The sequence below is a fragment of the Sander vitreus genome, chromosome 8 (genome assembly GCF_031162955.1).
Source record: "Sander vitreus isolate 19-12246 chromosome 8, sanVit1, whole genome shotgun sequence".
In the NCBI taxonomy this organism is placed as follows: Eukaryota; Metazoa; Chordata; class Actinopteri; order Perciformes; family Percidae; genus Sander; species Sander vitreus.
Window position 1 is genome coordinate 12,916,186 of NC_135862.1, and position 18,924 is coordinate 12,935,109.

An 18,924-nucleotide genomic window follows, 5' to 3' on the forward strand; every position below is an offset into this window, starting at 1 on the left:
AGAGAGTATGTAGGCAGAGGGTGGAAAGGGGAAGAAGGCGGAGTTGTTTTGTACTTTAATGGGTTGTGGAGAAACCTGCCTGTCTGCTCGGAGCTGAGAGAGGAGGAGCCTGTGGGGTGTGGGACTCCAGACAAAGGAGACATATACTCACTGACACTGGATCACTGGAGCAAAAGGAGAGGCACAGAAGACAATTCTCAACTCCTGGACTACTTTTTTTTTGTGTTTTGGAAAAGTTTCTGTTATGTGTTTGTCAGCTGTATGGATTAATTTGTGAGCTGAGAGATGTTTGTGCTGGAGCAGTTGTTCCCATATGCTGCCTGTAGTGTGTAGGAGTGTATGGGTTAGTATGTTTGGGATGGAAAAGTGGGGCTGGCACGACCAACAGCTTTGCTCTTAGTTTTACGCCATGGGGGGTTGCCATAGTTACCCCTCGGCTACGAAGGAAGACCACAAGACTCTTCATCCTTCTGTCATCAGCAGTGAAAAACTGTAAGTTGTATTTCTTTTCTCTTAACTCTCTTCATCAGCCTTACACTTATACTCATGTTTCAGTTTCCTATCTGGAAAGAAGTTTTGCATTTGCTGTTTTATTTTTCCATAGTCACCTTTATACACTCATATTGTACTCTGACAAAACAAATTAACGTACAGAAAAGGAAGATGTTGTTATAGTAATGGATAGTGTGGAGGAAATATGCCTAGAAAGCTGGCTGCACATGGTTTACTCCAGAATGCTCCCCAGATAAATGTGTGTGTGTGTGTGTGTGTGTGTGTGTGTGTGTGTGTGTGTGTTACATATTTGTCTGATGGCATCAGTAAAGGTGGATTTCTCTAACAGCGGGAACACATGTTGAGAAGTAGTTTAAACCAAGACGAAGAAAGACTGTATGTGTTTTTAGTATAGTTTCTGGTTTCTTTAGCATGAATCTTTTAGAGCCAGGATGGTGGCTGCACTGAAGAGGACTGTTTTTTCACCCTTACAGCAGAGGTAAAGGTAAACAGATGGCCAGGAGCAGAGAGCACAGGGGAGTGTGTTTACACACAAACAACATTACACAAGTAGCTCCGGGTTCATGGTGTTTGTGTGCTGACAACTGGTAGCCAAGAGGCATGAAATGTGTTAATATCATGAAGCTGGAACAGAACAGGATGTTAACAAAAGGAGTTCCTGTGGACATTAGAGAAGTTAGGCTAGGGTTTGCACTACTTTACCTTTTGTACAGCTGTTTACATTCTTCTCTGTCACTATTCCTCCCTCTCTACCTCCTGTGACCTTTAGTTTGGACAAAGACCTGCTGTGTAGACCATTAAACTAACTAAAACACACACACACACACACACACACACACACACGCACACCAGGGAGAGTGAAGCACTGTGTCACAGTAGACAAGGTCACACTGAGTAAACTCTCAGCTGCTGTGTGTGGACATGGCAGCTGCCTGATTCCACTACACTTTGTTAATATTCACCAAGTGCCATCTTAAAAAAAAGCACTCTATCAGACAGAGTAAATCGCTCATCATCATCACAACACACTACCTGCGTCACCTCCCTGTCCCTGTTTGCATTTATTCAAATCATGCTGCCAAGTTTGACTTCCCAGTACACGTTAGCATTCGCAAACAACCTTCTTTTCCTACACTCGCACTCTATAGTTATCACAAGTTCCCAAGCTGCCAGTCCTGTGTGACTGATTACAAAACACTACCTGTAGCTTATCAGTAGGTATATGAACTGATGTAGGAAAGCCTGCAGGCCTCAGCACTCAGCTATGTACATTATCATGCACAATGCTAGTTCTTTCAGTCATTTGCTTTGTGGCACTGACCACTGCATCAGTGAGCTTCATCAACAGTAATTACCCTGTCTCTGAATTGACTGCCAGCATTAAATTAACTGCCGGTTTATTGGACTTTCAGCTCTGCAGTTACAGCACTGTTTGTATGTGTTTGCGTGTGTGTGTGTGTGTGTGTGTGTGTGTGTGTGTGTGTGCCAGCCACAGAGGGCGGACAGATGAGAGAGCATCAGAGAGCGTAAAACATGTTATCTACTGACAGCAGCAGGAGTAATTAATCCAATGACCTATCGATTGTTTCACACAACGATATTTTCTGTCTCCCTGTCTTTCTCTTTCTGTCTCTGCTTTATTAACTCTGCACTGTCTTCCCCCAAGGGGAATTAATAACAATAATCTGGAGGAGCGTCCATATCTGCAGCAGCAGTATGTGTGCCAGCGGATCACACACACAGACATGTTTGCCCTCACGGCGCTGCCACCTGGTGTTGACAAGGCAGAGTGGCTTGCCAGCAACAGTGAGTAGACCCCATTAAAAACAGCAGACTTTTCTTTGTTCCCCTTTTCTCCTGCTCCTTATCCTCCCTCATACACTGCAAAAAACAGACATAGGAATACTGTATGTGCAAAGTGTAATTTTCTTCTTATTGATTTCTTTCAGCGGTGGCGTTTTTCAAGCATATAAATCTGTTCTCTAGTGCACTTTCCGAGATCTGCACTCCAAGTACCTGCCCATCTGCCTGTGGACCAGGCAACACGTACGTTACTGAGCATTATACTGCTCATATTATTTCATTTTCTCACTTTGCATATACTTTAAGTTTTATTTCCAGAGGTTCTGAGATATCCACTGTGAACCCTTTTTATATGAACTACTTTCTACCAAAGTTATCATCCCAAAACCACGAAAACTGTTGACATTGCAGTTTGGGTATTATCCTGAGTAACTGGGAGGCTGTTTCTGGAAAGACAAATTGCTGTTGAATTTTGTTTTCATTGTTTTGGGGAGCACAAATGAAATTCTACAGCATTCACCTCCATTGTTAAAAGGGGAACACCACCAATTTTCATATCAAAGTCTATTAGGTCTTGGGAAGTAGGCCTACATGTGGGGAAAAAAGTTGTATAAAGCTTTGGTGACTGCAGAGGGAGCTGTGTGAGATGATATCTGATACATTTCCTCAAGTGATGTCACTTGAGTCAGCGTCGGTTGTGGCTGAAGACTAGTTTGAAACAGAAAAAAAAAAATCTGGGGGTGTGGAGTTAGAAAAAAGTGAGATTACCAGACCCATGTAGCTTGCTCAATCGAATCTCCAACTGACGTGTTGGCGGTTGAGTCGTATTGTGGGTAATGTAGGTGCCAGGTTTTGACAAGGAAGAAGAATATGTGGAATAAAAAAGACGATAACTCTGGTTCTGCTGCATCGATTATGCTACTTTTTAAAACTCTCCATCGTGAGTCTTAAAACAGTTACACACCAACCAGACGACCGACCGTTGGCAGAAAAGGCAGTTGGACTGATCAGTCTCCCTGAGTTGGTCAAAAAAGTGCCTCGGAACACACCAAAGCGACGAGACGTAATACGTCTCCATATAAGCAGGCGTCGCTAATCTGTATTGTCGCCCAAAAAATGAAAACCGGCAGCTGATTGGACAAACGTGTCACATGGGTCTGGCTGCTGCTTCCAGATTTTGGATTTTTCAACCGGTGATTACTGGCAACTCATTCAGATTACGATCTCATATTGTACTAAAATAGTTCACCGAAACGTGTTTCTGAAAACATTTTAAGCGAGAAATAGGCCATGCAGTTGCTGAATCTGTCTTCATTTCAGATCGACAAAGGTCAGTTTAAAAGATTTTTTTCAGACTTTGAGAGGCTTAGACACGCTCATCCCGCTTGCCATTTCCGGTTGAGTCCCAACTGCCCTGTCTCCGACTGAGCATGTCAGGTCGGCCAAAAATTAAGGCAGACAGTTCCTCCAACGGACGACGGCATGGAACACACCGAACAGACTTGAGTCACTGACCTCGCCAGACTGTCCAACGGCCGATTATCGGCCCGGTATGTAACTGCCACTACAATGTTAGGGGTGCAATGATAAATCGGTAAATGGGATGGTTGCAGAAGTTTCACTCGGTTTGAGATTTGGTTTTTGTGACTTGTGCAATTTTTGTTCAAATAATTGCTAAACTTCAGTCATTTAGTTCATTTTTGACCATAGAAACACATAAAGTTCCTTTATAAGGCTAACACCCAGCATGTTGTGTCTTAATGACCATGTGTGTTGATGTTGTCAGGGTTTATGTTTGGACCGATGACCACGGCAGGAAGCTGAAGTGCTCTGCCCCACTTTACTTTGACTATGCCATGTCATACATTCAGGAGCTACTGACTGATGAAGACGTGTTCCCCACGAAAGCAGGTAAACGGCATGTTATTTATGTTGCATTGTTTTGAATCTTATTCCACATTCCCAAAGCCATTATCTCTTCCCTCTTTTCCAGGTTCGGTGTTTCCGACAGGCTTCGTCTTTCTGGTCCAGAAGGTGTTTTTGCTGTTTTTCAGGACTCTGGCTCACATTTACGGGTCTCACTACAGAGAGACATTGGCCCTGGGACTGCACCCACACCTCAACACACTCTTCATACACCTCACACTCTTCTGCCGGCAGCATGCCCTGTTGGAGCCGGAGGATACTGAGCCATTGCAGGACCTTATCACAGCCTTGGGACGGCAAGGCTGAACCTAGTCTCGCATTGCCAGACCTTCCTCCACAGTGCGGAGGAGGGTCTGGCGAGTCCACACAGCATTCCGGGATGGGAGAAAAATGTGCTCTGGTTTATTGGCATTTCTTTAAACCAATTACAGCTAAGCGCCGGACGGAGCCACAGTGCCGCTGCAAAATAGCCTCGGGAAGGAACTTGTTTTGGTGGAAGGTGTATGTTTAAAAGTTGTTTTAGTCGTGCAACAGAAAACTCTGATTAGACAGATAGTTTAGCTAGCTGTCTGGATTTACCCTGCAGAGATCTGAGGAGCAGTTCACCATAGTCCTCATAAATCGACCGGAGTTTAAAATTCCAACAAAAAGAAAGCGAAAGGTAACGGACACCGGATCAATCCCGGAAGAGGAATATCGTGGATATAGACTAGGCAGAACCTAAAGAGCAAACACATGTGTTGTACACTTACATTTTCATCACACACTTATATACTTATTATATCTTGTTATAAAGCTATATAGTGTCTCTCACCACTCTGGGCCAACCTTAAACAGAATGGATTTTTTTTAAGGTCTGGAAGTTGTAAAATAGAAAATAAAATACTGTTAATGAACAGTATTTGGAAGAATCTGTTCTGCTTTAAAAAGCAGTAGCCTACATCAGTCCAGAAGAGGAGTATCTTCCTCCTTTTGTAAATAGTTGTCATCAGTTACTGTGATACTGTATTGCATGTTAGTGTATTTTAACATAATGATGCATTTTTATTTTTTGTTAAGGTGAAGATCTTCAAGGCCATTCATGTCTTCCTCATAGGCTTTAACCCTGTAATAAAAAAACATTGACTCATCCAGTTCACAGTCAATAGACAAAATGTGCCATCCTTATAGTTTGAACATTTGCAAAAACCCATGAGGAAGATGTGTTAATAAAAATGTGATTACACTGTAATTACTGCATCTGTACGGAATGACACGGCTATCTTTGCATCTGCATTATGAATGACTCTGTAATAAACATTTATGACCATACTTAATTAATAATACCATACTTTATGAATTATCTAGAAGCAACCAAATAGCAACATTTAAGGGATTGTTGAAAGACTGTAGGAACTTTTATTTAATTCATTTTTATCAGTCTCACTTCGCTACATTTAGTTCTGTATCCTGCAACTATCTCATGTGTATTTATCTGGATCCTGTAATAACTGCTGGGCCTGCTGCTGGTGCTGTAATATCAGCATGTCTCCAGAGCTTTAGTTTGAGAGCAGCACCACTCGCTGCCAGCACAGGACCTCAGCATGTATCATTTTTTAACCTTCGCTGTCAGCTACAGAACACTGCAGTCTCTAAATGTTTGTTTTGTTGGCTGCAGCATATTGGATTTGAAATAAAACAATGACAATGGGGTAAAAGGGTAAAGTGCTGAATTTTAGCTTTAATGTGCGGGTGTTCACATCCAGATTGTTAAACGGTGTGATAACTGTATTTAGAAAAAGCAGTCCGTCCTACAGTATGTATCAAAGGGCTAAGAATCCTACCCTTCTCACTGATATGAACTCCCTGCAGGACCCTTAAAGCTGGAAAGTCAGCACTTACTGTATCCCTTTGTCATTGTTTCATTTCAAATCTTGGAGTGAAGCCAAAAGAGAAGAAAATTTGCCACTGCTCAAAATACTTATGGAATGCACTGTACATCTTCACAGAATTAAAGTTCATGGCTCAATGCCTCAATTTACTTCTGCATCCATTACAACTGCACTCTGCTGGGTTGCAGGGTGGTGTAATGATTACCTGCCAGATCCACAAATTCAAGTTCCCATTTTGGCAAACCACAACCCATAAAAGTGTTCTTAGTAGGCCTAAAAGTACTGAATCCCCCAGGTCACTCTGACCTTCCTCTGTTACTATCTACTGTGAACACTCATAGATATATCTATGGTGAACACTGAGGTTTTCAAACTGAGGCCAATTGAGAAAGAGGCACGAGGAAAAGATAAAGAGATAGGTGCATGTCGGTGCTCTAAAAGCATGACTTACTGTAGGTAAGTACTTTACATTACTTCTTTTAGTTTGGCAGGTTCATTTGGTCCGTTTGTCAACACAGTCAGCAGTTGTGTCACAAATCGTCAAATCTGAACACACAAACACAATACTTATATTTTTGGATTCACTGCGACTTACACTTTCCAAGGATACCATTATATCCGATGTCCATCGTGGATAAATGGTCATATATCCGCTTAGAAATAATAGGGAAAAGACGCTCCTTGTACCCCGAGAACTTGCATGAGAATCATCACGTTTTTAAATTTTCTTCAGTCTGAAAATAATCCAGTGATACTTTTCTGTACATTCATGTGTCGATTGCAAACAAGAACTAAGAATAGCTTATTCGTCATACTTTTGATGGTGCGAATTTGGCAAAAAAAAAAAAAAAAAGAAGAGGCACACTCCATGGCAACATACTTCCTGTTTACATCCCACATGCATTATGGGAACTGTAGTTTCAAAAATTGGACCGATTATTCCCCAAATACAAGCAAGACAAAAAATAATACTAAGAGTGATCTTTTTCATGTTCCACTAGGCTTATCTGAATGTTGGACCGAAATGGTGGGCGCGTTACCACAAAGGGTGTTAAGGGGGCAGATCTATAATCACTTTATAAAAATATATAAAGTTTCCAAGACAAAATAAAACAGAATTCACTGCAATTTCAGTAATAACAGGCACCCCAGACTTTGTGAATATAAAGTATGTATATCAATGCATTTCCAAAGCTGGAAATATGAGAGCATAGCTGATTTACTAATGTAATCAAGAGACAAATTCTGGAAATACAGTGCTACCAGAGAACATCTTTGTATGACCAGATAGCACTGTGGGTAATCTGACTGACACGAGATAAAAGCTGCATTTGTCTGCTTTTTGCTGTAAGTCACAAAAACAAATAGACTATCCAGGGCTAAAAGCAAACTAATAGTGAGACTATGAAGTCACTCTCAGTTAACTCTCAATGTCTCACTGTCAGTGGAGCAGCATACTGTACTCACATTAGTGGCCCATGTTCAGATGCAGGAGTTGCTTCTAGTGCATTTGTACAAATGAGAACGTGCAGATTTGACACTGCAGCAAAAAAAAGTGAATCATATATTGAGATATGTTTTACAGTATACCAGGACCATTGTTAGTCCCCCTGCCCACTCACCCTGAAACCCTAACTAGGATAAAATGGGAAAATATAGTCAAAGAATGAATGATTAGGCCTATGGGAGCATGTAGTTCCATATTTCACCACGGAGAGGCATCAAAATACCTCCACATTGTTATGAAAGATGGTGTGAACATTTTTTCATGAAGATTTTCTTATTTTGTTTCAGCATTGACCAGTATTATTAGAATCCAACCTAAAAGTGATTAAACAATCCCATTAAATAGCAATATTTGTACAAGGAATAGACTGTCCATACTTGTGAAATAAACTAGGAGACTAATTTAAAATTGCCATAAGTAGTAAAATGATATTGCTAACAAGACAGTAATATGAGGTCTATGTTGTCCATGTCTGTGTTAATAACAATTTTAGCAAGGTTTTAAGCAACTATTAGAAGGTAACACATAACGGAAACTCTTACTGCTTTTCTGATTAAGTACTGAAATGACTGATAGCCTACTGAAAACACAAAAAACTGCTTGTATGGCAAAATATTTATTTAATGTAATTTAAATGCCCAACAAAGTGTGTTTAAATGAAAGTATATCTCTTTCGTCTTTACACCTCTCTCAACCTGTCTGCTGCACTCACTGTACCTGAAGCTAAGAGATCAGACAGAGAGGGTTTGAGACTGGATAGTGTGGACACGCACACACACGCACACACACACACACAGAAACAGGTTTGTTCTTAGGACAGATAGGAGATGCAGTGTTAATGCACATGTTGGACTGAGTTGAGGCTCACAGTGTGGAAACTGAGCTTACAAGGTATTACTGCAAACTGCTGAGTCACAGAAAAGTACACACACACTCAGCCCTTTAATTAAGGCCTAAAGCTACCTCCACATAGAGAGCATTCTTTTAATCAGGTTCAGACTCTGAGCTTCTCATCTGTGTCCTTCTTCACAAAAAAGAATAGTTGTCGTTATAAATGGAAAGCTAGGAGAATAGGATCCCTGCAACCAAAGCGGAGCCAGATGACCTCCCTTTATCATTTTCTTTACTTCTTTGGACATTTGCAAATCAAGGGACATCAAGACAATTATAGCCTGGCTGACTGTGCTGAACCCAGTTACACAATTAGAATTATGTATCTGCACACTTTAATGTCTGATATAAGATCTTTCTCCATATTGTAACGTATGCCAGTAGTCAGGTTAAAGCTTTGGGTCCCAACCTTTTTGCCATATTGAAGCAAAGTCATCTCACAGCCCCCTTGTCATAGGTTGCATACTTTCATGGTCTGTGATCATTTCAAGCGAAGACTTACGTTTTTATTAAAGACTATTTAGAGGCCTAGACAGGTAAAACAATCCCAATATTTCACAGGAAAAAATCTAAGATAGGAGACATATTCCACAAAAAATGTAATGCCTAATGACTCCTTAGATTAATCTACTAACTCATGTTGTGGGTGATCTTAATCCCCAGGTTGGGAGCAGGTTAAAGTTTGTACAGTCCCTGTAATCCACATCTGACATCTAGGATGGCAGATACACACTACTGGACCAATATACATATATATTAATAATAACATATACTGGTTAGGTTAACAAGATTGAATCTTGTGTTGGGTTGTAAAGATAAATGTCAGTTTTGCAGTTAATTTTACAAATGTCACAAGAACATATTCTGCTCAGGAGCCATATAATTTAAAAAGGGCACATGGGCATAAATACATAGACTGACAAAGCTGGGCAAGAGTCTTTAATGCCAGAAACAGTTTTTCAGTTTCCATTCAATCATCCATACACTTCAAGGTCTCACTAATACCTGCAGTCTTTCATTTTTAAACCTGTATAGCCATAGCACTATTGTTACTAGTATAGGCCTAATAGTACAGGTTGGATTTTTGGCTTGTTTAACACTAAACTGTCCTTACCAAACATGCATGGTATTGTATGATCCAGGGTTTCCCCTAGTGTATTGCAAGGCTGGTGGCCCACCAGGCTTAAGTTGCCCCCCCAACCAGGCCTACACTACTGGGAATTCTTTTTTTAATGTTTTTTTTTTTAAAAGACACTTGCCACCAGGCTAAACAACTTTTCTGGTGGAAACCCTGTGATCGTCAACTGGTTCTCAGCTTGTCTCTACATGATATGCTATATAGCCTATTTAAAGTTATGTTACTGTAAACTAAACATGCTCAATATGACCTTATTTCGGGGGTCTTCAACAAAAGGACTCGCGTTTTGCAACCTGTAAACGCGTTCTGTCGGTTCACTGTGCCAACAAATAAGGGTCCACGTTGTAAAAAGAAACAAAATCAAGGTCAACATGACCTCGCATTAAAAAAAAAAAAAAAAAAATTATGGCGAATTGCTATTTTACCTCTATAACCAAGATTAAGAGTTCTTGCGGTTCATAGAGGACAGGCAATGAGCCTTCCTCCTCCCTCCTCCCCTATTCTCCTCCTCATCTTCCTCCTCCTTCAATCAGGCTTTAAATTAGAGAACTCAGGACTTCAGTTGCTCCCGATGTGCGCCCCAATGAGCTCCTGAGTTTTCACGTCTTTTTTCAGAGGATTTTCTTTCAAAACGAGAAGGCCAGTGTACAGAGAGGGTGCAGCAGGCAAGACTGATGATGCTGTCACTCATTCATACGGGACAATTTACTTCTTAAAAAATAACCTAAAGTTCGACAACTACGAAAGAGTTTTCACTGAATTTTTTTCCCGTCTAAATTATAATATTTTGGTCTTCTGAGATCCGCCTTCCCCCGGACAGTTCGTCTCCACTGCGCCGCCATGTGTGCGCTGTTGCCGGCGTGGCTGTGCCTGCTGCTCGGCCTCCTGCCTCTGGAGATCCAGTCCCGGGCTTTGACTCTGCAGACCCTCACTCACAGACATAGGTACCACCGCCTAACGCAACATTTACTCACGTAACGAAACGTCTGTTAAAGATGTAGCCTAATGTCGCTCGCTTTGGCAAAGTGTGATTTAGGGAGGTTATTTTCTACGGTAAAACAGAAATTAAACTGAAATGCTTTTATCTTTGGTTATTATTATGCAATGAATGGATGAAATTCTAGGAAGGAAAAATATTCCCAACAAAATATCAAGATATTGATATTTTAAACCCATTAGAGACTTATAGTAAATATATATATCACCTAATGGTAAGTAATAACAACTTTAACTTATTAGTTCTATTACTTTATTGGACTTTATTGTCCCTCAGTGGCCCATTCATATCCATACAACAGACCCTAGATTATTGTTTTGCTATGTTCCAAAAACTTTCTTTTTCTGTCTTTTTTGTAATTAAACAAACTCTGAAGCATTGTTAAAAGTTTAAATAATAGAAAATCAAGCCAAATCAATTTCATTTTTTAAATATCATATAGCCCCAAATCACATATTTGTTTGCTTTTACAATCTGAATTACATCCTCCTTAAATCTTCGATTATGAGAAGCAAAACCTCCACCAAATCAAAAAGCCTTTATTTCACAACATATTCTTTTGTGATATCTGTTTAGTGCTGAAACAATTAGTTAATGAATCAATTATTCAATCAACACAAACATTTTTAATTTAGTCATTTATCAAGCAAAAACACAAAACCTCTCCAATGTAATGATTCACTTTTATGTTATTGTAAATTGAATGTCTTTGGGTTTGGGACTTTTGGGCGAACAAAACAAGACATAGAATAGGCTATGGGAACTTGCAATAGGCATTTGTCACTATTTTTAGACTAAATTATCAATCAATTACTTAATCAAGACAATAATGAACAGGTTTATCAATTATAAAAAGAGCAAAAAAACATTTAACATCTGTGTCTTGCCTTCTGGCAGTCAATGTGAGAAAAATGAGGCAATTCCTCTCAGCAGCAGGAGGTGAGACAGAAGTGAGGGTGATTTAGTGGGACAAGGACACATGTAGGCTATGCTGAGGGGCCAAGCAGCAAACAAGCCACACTCTGAGTAAGGTAAACTACAACAACACACTCAACAGCAGTTTGTAGGTTGTGACAGTTGTGGTTGTCTTCTTGTGACCTATTAGTGCTTTAAGTAATCCCAGCTAAAGAGGAGAGGGGATCTCAGTGATTCAACACTGATGAATGTAAAATGATACTGTGGCTGGCGCTTAACAAAATGCCTTGTGAGAAAAAAGATAAAAGGTCAGAGAAAGAAAAATGAAAGGATCCTGTTTTAGTTTAGAAAAGACAGAGAAAAAGAAGAGGAATAAATAATGAGTAGAACCAGTAACAATATCTGTTAGTGAAACAGTGGGGATCTGGGAGGGACAAAAAGTTTTCCTTGCGCAAAGTATTTTGGAGTAGTTACGACATTTATGTGTGTGTGTGTGTGTGTGTGTGTGTTCAGTTCCTCTGTGAAGAACCCCATGCTGCGATCTAACTTGGGAGGAATGTTGGAGAAGCTCCTTTTGCCCTCACACTCTCTACAGGTTCACAACCTGGACCACCATATAACACTCAAGAGAGAGAAAAAGTACAGCTAGAAAAGTACAGAAACAAATGCATGTTCACCTGAACTCACACAGTACTGTTATCATGCAGTGTTGTGACAAATATATAACCTCAAACCTTAAAACAGACATTTTCTAGCCATGCTAGCTGCATGTTTCTATTGATGGCAACGTTGGCCACTTTGGTTCCAAGGGCCTTTCCCTCCAGAGACAACTGTGTTTTAAACCTCACCACAGGTGGCATTTAAACCGTGAATGTGTGTAGGAGAGAGATAAAGACAGTGGAAAGTGCACCTTAATTTTATTTGTTGCCAGGCAGTTACATCTGCCTGTGTGTGCCTACTAATGCCTACCAACCAACCAACATTATGCCTGTGTGTGTGTGTGTGTGTGTGTGTGTGTGTGTGTGTGTGTGTGTGTGTGTGTGTGTGTGTGTGTGTGTGTGTGTGTGTGAGTGTGTGCACCTGTGTGACTTTTGTCCAGTACTGCCAGAATTCAGCATTCATTAGAGAAAATTCAAAGTTAATAGAGTTGGGCGATCTCAGAGGTTTCCAGTCACTGGTATAACACAACAGTGAGTTGGTCAGGGAGTGGGTGAGCGAACAAATGAGTCTTTGTGTGTGTGTGTGTGTGTGTGTGTGTGTGTGTGTGTGTGTGTGTGTGTGGTGAAATCCCAAGGTGTCCAGCCAGAAGAGTGATCAGAATACCAGTCAGGATTACTTACAGGATAAAGATCATATGTTATTCTGGCCCACTTTTCACACCAAACAAACTCAAACATTATCCGTCCCTCTCCCTTTATTCTTTGCTTCTCACCTCGTTAATAGCCAACACTGGATGGAGAAGTGTGTGTATGTGTGTATACACACACAATATGTTTCCATCCAAATGCCACTTATATTTAAAAAGAAACCTTTAACATTACCAATAACTTCAACAGCGGGGTTTCTGCAGGGTTCACCAAGTTAACTTTGCAGCACTTTCGAAGATATTTTTAATTCCACGTAGAATGTAGTTTAATACCTGATTATTTATTATTATATCACATTTTTCAGTATTTCCCAGTTTCTAATAATATAAATAATCAAATGAATGCAACCCGGATACGCTGCCATTTAAGAAGAAGAAGCAGAAACTGAATTCAGTTCTTTTCAAGACTTCATGACCTTCAAATACTACATATGTAACTACATTCCTAACACAGTTATGGTACGCTATTTTTTATTTTTATTTTGCAAAAACAGTGTAAAGTTATTTCATACATAAATCTCGTTATTCATATTTCAGATCCTTCACACTAGACCAAAACAGACAAGAAATGCCAAAAACATAAATACAAATAAAACAAAATAAATAAAGACACAAAACTACAAAACAAACAAATCAACAACATAGTAAATGCACTCAGATAACACTTTTGTCGTAATCTCTAACATTAATGTAAAAATGTATAAAATCAAATTCTCTGACAGACTGCCATGTCTTCAAAAAGTCGGAGGTTCTGGCTTTACTCTTATAATAAATGCTGTCCATAACAAAGTAGCTTGAGAGTTCATTCCACCAGTGGACTTTTGCTGGGGGTTTGGAACCGTTCCATTCTAAAGCTATGCATTTCTTAGCTGCCATCAAAGCAAGATCTATGTACATACTTTCATATTTATTCCACTTGTCAGACATATTAATTCCCAAAAGACATAAACGAGGTGAAAGAACAAGGTGTACATTAAAACACAGAGATATCAGCTTGGTAACACATTTCCAAAATAATGAAAGTTGTTCACATGACCAAAGCATATGAAAAAAGTACCTTTATATTTCTTACAACGCCAGCAGAGGAATGATATCTCACTGTTCATTTTATTTAATTTCTCTGGGGTATAATAGACCCTGTGCATTATCTTAAATAGTGCTAATTTATGCCTTAAATTATAAGAGCATTTATGTACTTTCCTGCAATAAAAGAGCAATCTTCTGGCTGTATTTCCATATGAAGATCTTGTTCCCACTTTTGTCTTTGATAAGTAAGCTATTGTTTACAGAAGTTTGATGTCCTTAGGTATGCCCCAAATTCCCGTGTTGATTCAACCACTTATTTCTGTCAGCATTGAAAAAGGGCAACAGAGTGAACAGATTACTGCGTTATAATTCTGGCTTTTTAAACAATCCTACACTAGGTGAAAGCTGAGCACCAAGTGCTCTTTGTCTCATGCTACTTTACATGAGTTATACTAAGTATTGCGTAATTTCTGACCGGTCACATACAACAGAGCGGCTCTCTCTAGCAGCTGAACTCTTGAACGTCTGAGAAAGAGCGAGGAATGAATGAAAAAGAAAAAGAAAAAAAGGTATTGTGATGACGTGAGACAAAAACACTCAAGAGGAGTGGTGGTGTAGAAGCCTCTTACCACCATCTACATTGTGCTCTGTCGCTTTTCACTTTTTTGCACTCACCCTTCCCCTGTTAAGATTTGTCAGCTCAGATACTGTTACATATTATCTGTTAGGGGGCATTTTAGACTGTTGGTCTAACACTTCAATGATTGACTAAGAGACATGTAAAAGAAATAGCTTGTCGCTCTTTAACTGTATTTGCGGGTGAAGATGAGTAAGCAGTACTTAGTTGTCTCAAGTGTTTAAAGGAAAACTTACAAGTGACGATTTAGCAGATATGCTTGTTATCAGATGAGAGGATCAATGTCAATTTTATCTTAGTGTGTCGGTGTGATATTCTTAAGCTCATTCGTTTAAGCTGAGTGTTTTAAATATACCATATTGGCTTTCTGTAGATATGTATCCCCAAATAGGCACTAAAAACTTACACATAGGCAATAAGACCATAAGTGAAATCAGAAGAAGAAGGTATACTTTATTAATCCTGCAAAGGGAAATTAAATGTTTTCACTCTGTTGTTATATATATTCACACACAGGCCCAAATACACATATGCACAAAGAGGAACTGTACACATGCATTATGTATTATGGAGAGATGCTAAGCAGTTGGGGGTTGTGCCTTGTTCAAGGGCACCTTGGCAATGCCCAGGAGGCAAACCTCTCCAGCTACCAGTCCACACTCTGTACTGTCCATGCAGGGATTTGAACCAGCGACCCAAACCATCTCCCCATGGACTGAGCTACTGCTGCCACAGATACAGAGGTTGTGCAGCTGGATAAGCGAGCTATAGAAGTTGACTTCCACCTGTTCCCCACCCTCTGTCAATCTCTCCTTCTATCTTTCCTTCTCACTTTCTCTTTCAATCCACTCTTTCTCTGTTTCATTTCTTGAAAAAAAGAGACCACAGGTTGAGTACAGTGGACATTCCTACAGTACAAGCCTGACTTCCTGTGAGGCATTTCATCTTGTTGAAGCGATTCAGTTTCAGTCAGAAACACAAGCAGGCGATATGCGCATGACTGCGCAGCACCATATGTAAACATGCTGTGTGTGTGTGTGTGTGTGTGTGTGTGTGTGTGTGTGTGTGTGTGTGTGTGTGTGTGTTGTACTGCTTTTGTATTGCATCTTAACATGTTCTCTCTGTTTCTCTGTATCTCAGGTTGAGTTTACCCAGAACCGCTAAATACCCAAAGTCTTCTAACACCGCCATCATGCCTACTGCGTCTGATCTCTCTGTTGCTGTTGACAACCACATCACAGAGGGAGACAGACATATCATCTGGAGGGCCCTGCTGCACAAAGAGCCCCCGTCGAGGTTTTCTGACCCGTTGCCTGACCAGAGAGACAGTGTGCTATGGGAAGCGCCGGTGTGGCAGCGTGGGTCACGGGGTCGTCGTCATGCCAACAGTGGCGGTGGAAGGGGTCACAGCCATCTGATGAGGGTGGGGTGTGTCCTTGGCACCTGTCAAGTTCAGAACCTCAGCCACCGTCTCTACCAGCTGATTGGACAAAGCGGGAGGGAAGACTCCTCCCCCATTAACCCTCACAGTCCTCACAGCTATGGCTAACACCACACCTCGAGGTTACTGCTAACTTTGATGAGTTTATCGTCAAAGTTAGCCAGGTCCTTTGTTGCATTAGAGATACAATAAGGGCCCAAAATAAGCCTTTGATATCAGTCTTTGCAACCCTGTCTCATAGAAAATACCTCTGCATAATCCTACTAAATTATTTTTCTAATATAAATATATATATATATATATATATATATATATATATATATATATATATATATATATAGAAAACGTAATCCGTGCAGCAATGTTGTTCTCCCAAAACATATTTGCTGTTCCAAATTAGTAATATATACAGGTCATTACAAGGAGACAGGGTTAGTCCTTGATGTATCATCTAAACTCAGCTGCTTAGTAGCAAAAATGGCCATTATGGTTTATTTATATCATTTATGGTCTTATTTTTGTAGTTTTGACCATCACTCTCATCGGTAATAATAACATTTCACCAATCAAATACATTGCTGAGATCTGGGAATGTGGCAACATTACTAAAAAGAAGTCTGGGTGCCTCAATAGTCTCGCCACAGTTTATAGGCCAATTTCCTGGTTCAATCTTTTTTTTATTATCACCAACATTTCAGGTGTGCTCACTTTTGGGTTTACGAGCAAATCTGGCTATACTTTTAGCTTGTTTGATTATTTGACTGAGAAAGAACATTGAGTTTCTTGCCCCATTAGACTCAGATGTAGGAATGTTACCATGTTCCCAGATCTAAGCATTTATTCTGGTGAGTACAATGTTGTTATAAGCCAGCGCAAATGGGAGATTTCCAGCGTTATCGGCCATTACCGGCAGTTTACTCCAGTGAAACTAGAGTCCTAGGTGTTTTGGCATACATTTAGGCTATACCAAAACAACCATGTAGACCAGGGGTGTCAAACTAATTTTAGTTCATGAGCCACATAACCCTAATTTGATCTATGTGGGCCAGACCAGTAAACCACTCCAGACAGATCAGAAACTTTTTTGCCACAGAGTTTCTTGTTAGCTTGATGTTGGCAAACGCAAGTTGCTTCTGCTATGACAGCGTTCTAAGGCCATTGTAGGAAAAAATAATGTTGTGGACCCAGCAGAGAGGGGTAATATTCAGAGAAAAAACTCAGAATTTCTAAGATTAAAGTTGTAAATTTACGGAAAAAGAACTCAGATATTCTCTGAGATTAAAGTGATACATTTGGAAGTGGAATTAATTACTTCTTTGCAATTTTCACACTTTGCAAAGTCATCCAGTGGGCCTGATTGGACTCTTTGACGGGCCAGTTCTGGCCCACGGGCGGTATGTTTGACACCCCTGATGTAGACACTATCTATGTGCAAAACTGTGAATGAGAGAAGCCTCTTTCAAACTGGCCTTAATGACTAATGTCTACTATCGTCATCACTGGTGATCCTGCTGATCTGAATTTACTTGAGCTCAGAGCTAATCCACCTTGTCTCTTAAAAGCACCTTCATGCTCTCTGCAAACAAGTAGCTTTACTTCAGTGAGAACAGAAACCAAGAATAACCTCGAATCAGACCTCGTTAACCCTTCACCCAAAAACCCCAATAGCCAAAATAACCACAAACCCTAATCCATGATCTGTTGTGACGCTTCTTGACAAATAGCTTGTCTCTTAACAAGGACAACTATACTGTAGTGTTTTTTTAACTGTAAACTGTAAATCAACGATGCATAATTTTGATTTTTGTCACTATAAAGTCTGTTTTTGAGCCTTAACTGCTTTAATTTGTTGTAAAGGCCTTGTAATGTTTCGCCTTTCACTTATCCAAATTAAGCATCACTGTGAATGTTGACTATCAAAGTGTTATTTAAAGCTTTATAGTCTTCTGCTTTTCTATGTGTGTCAGTTCAGCATAACAGTGTCAGTAGTTCAATTTTAGGAAAGCATGAGAGCACTTTATTCATCTTTACATTCAGTATGACTTGAATTTTAAAAATGTGTTATTTAACTTAAACTCAATGAGACCATTTTGCTGTAAATATCCCACTTTACCAAATCTAAATGTTCATGTGAGTGCCCCTTCAAGGTACAAGTGTCCTTTTGTAAACCATCCGTCTTGGTTCCAGCTAATACTTTGTCTTTACAATAGCATCAATGTGTAATAAAACTCCAGTCAAACCTGCATGTGTATTTTTGTGCGAGTCTGGCTTTCTTTCTTTTTTAATGTTAATACCCATTTTTTGGTTTATGATTGAAAAATGTGTGTTACACCATGTTAGTGGTGATGATGAACACACACACACACACACACACACACACACACACACACACATTAGAAAGAGAGTGCCAGTGCATGGATAGGGAAAATAAAAAGTCCAAACCACTCCCACTGAAAAGAGTGGATCAAGTACCCTTATATAACACCCCTCCTAATGAACAGGTGGCACTCATCAGGATCACACATTATCAGAATCAGGTTCATGGCATCACAAAGGAGTCATGAATCAAAGCAGTAGAGGCCAAGATATCCGATGTCTTAGTCCCTAGTATGGGACAAGCTCCAAAAAAGCTTGATCCTATATTTCCCATAATGCAACTTGATAGCATTTTTCATTAAATCCAACTCCCTTGTGAATGCTCACATTTTTCAAACTCCACACCTGCAGTTTGTTTCACAGGCTTTTCTGTTAAAAATGGCTGCGTTTCAGTAGTCGTTCAACAAGCCCTCATTCACTTCCCCTCGGGGAATCCCTGCTGCCATCAGAAGTGTTGTTCCATTTGTCTGAAAACTGAAGTGAACTTTGTGAGATCAACTCTCGGAGGGCTGAGGGA

General features: G+C 40.0%; 2 protein-coding genes across 2 annotated transcripts; both read left to right on the forward strand.

Annotated features, from left to right (window-relative positions):
* Positions 1 to 114: 114 nt before the first annotated feature.
* On the forward strand, positions 115 to 5,553 carry LOC144522079 (MOB kinase activator 2). Its single transcript, XM_078256872.1, has 5 exons — positions 115 to 492; positions 2,180 to 2,319; positions 2,463 to 2,559; positions 4,103 to 4,227; positions 4,310 to 5,553. Exons 1-5 carry the CDS (start codon positions 410 to 412, stop codon positions 4,546 to 4,548), a joined length of 684 nt encoding a protein of 227 aa, XP_078112998.1. The 5' UTR covers positions 115 to 409; the 3' UTR covers positions 4,549 to 5,553.
* Positions 5,554 to 10,231: 4,678 nt separating this feature from the next.
* Positions 10,232 to 16,333, forward strand: adm2b (adrenomedullin 2b). Its single transcript, XM_078256063.1, has 2 exons — positions 10,232 to 10,593; positions 15,731 to 16,333. The coding sequence occupies exons 1-2, from the start codon at positions 10,490 to 10,492 to the stop codon at positions 16,137 to 16,139; spliced, it is 513 nt and encodes a 170-aa protein (XP_078112189.1). The 5' UTR covers positions 10,232 to 10,489; the 3' UTR covers positions 16,140 to 16,333.
* The last annotated feature ends 2,591 nt before the right edge of the window (positions 16,334 to 18,924 follow it).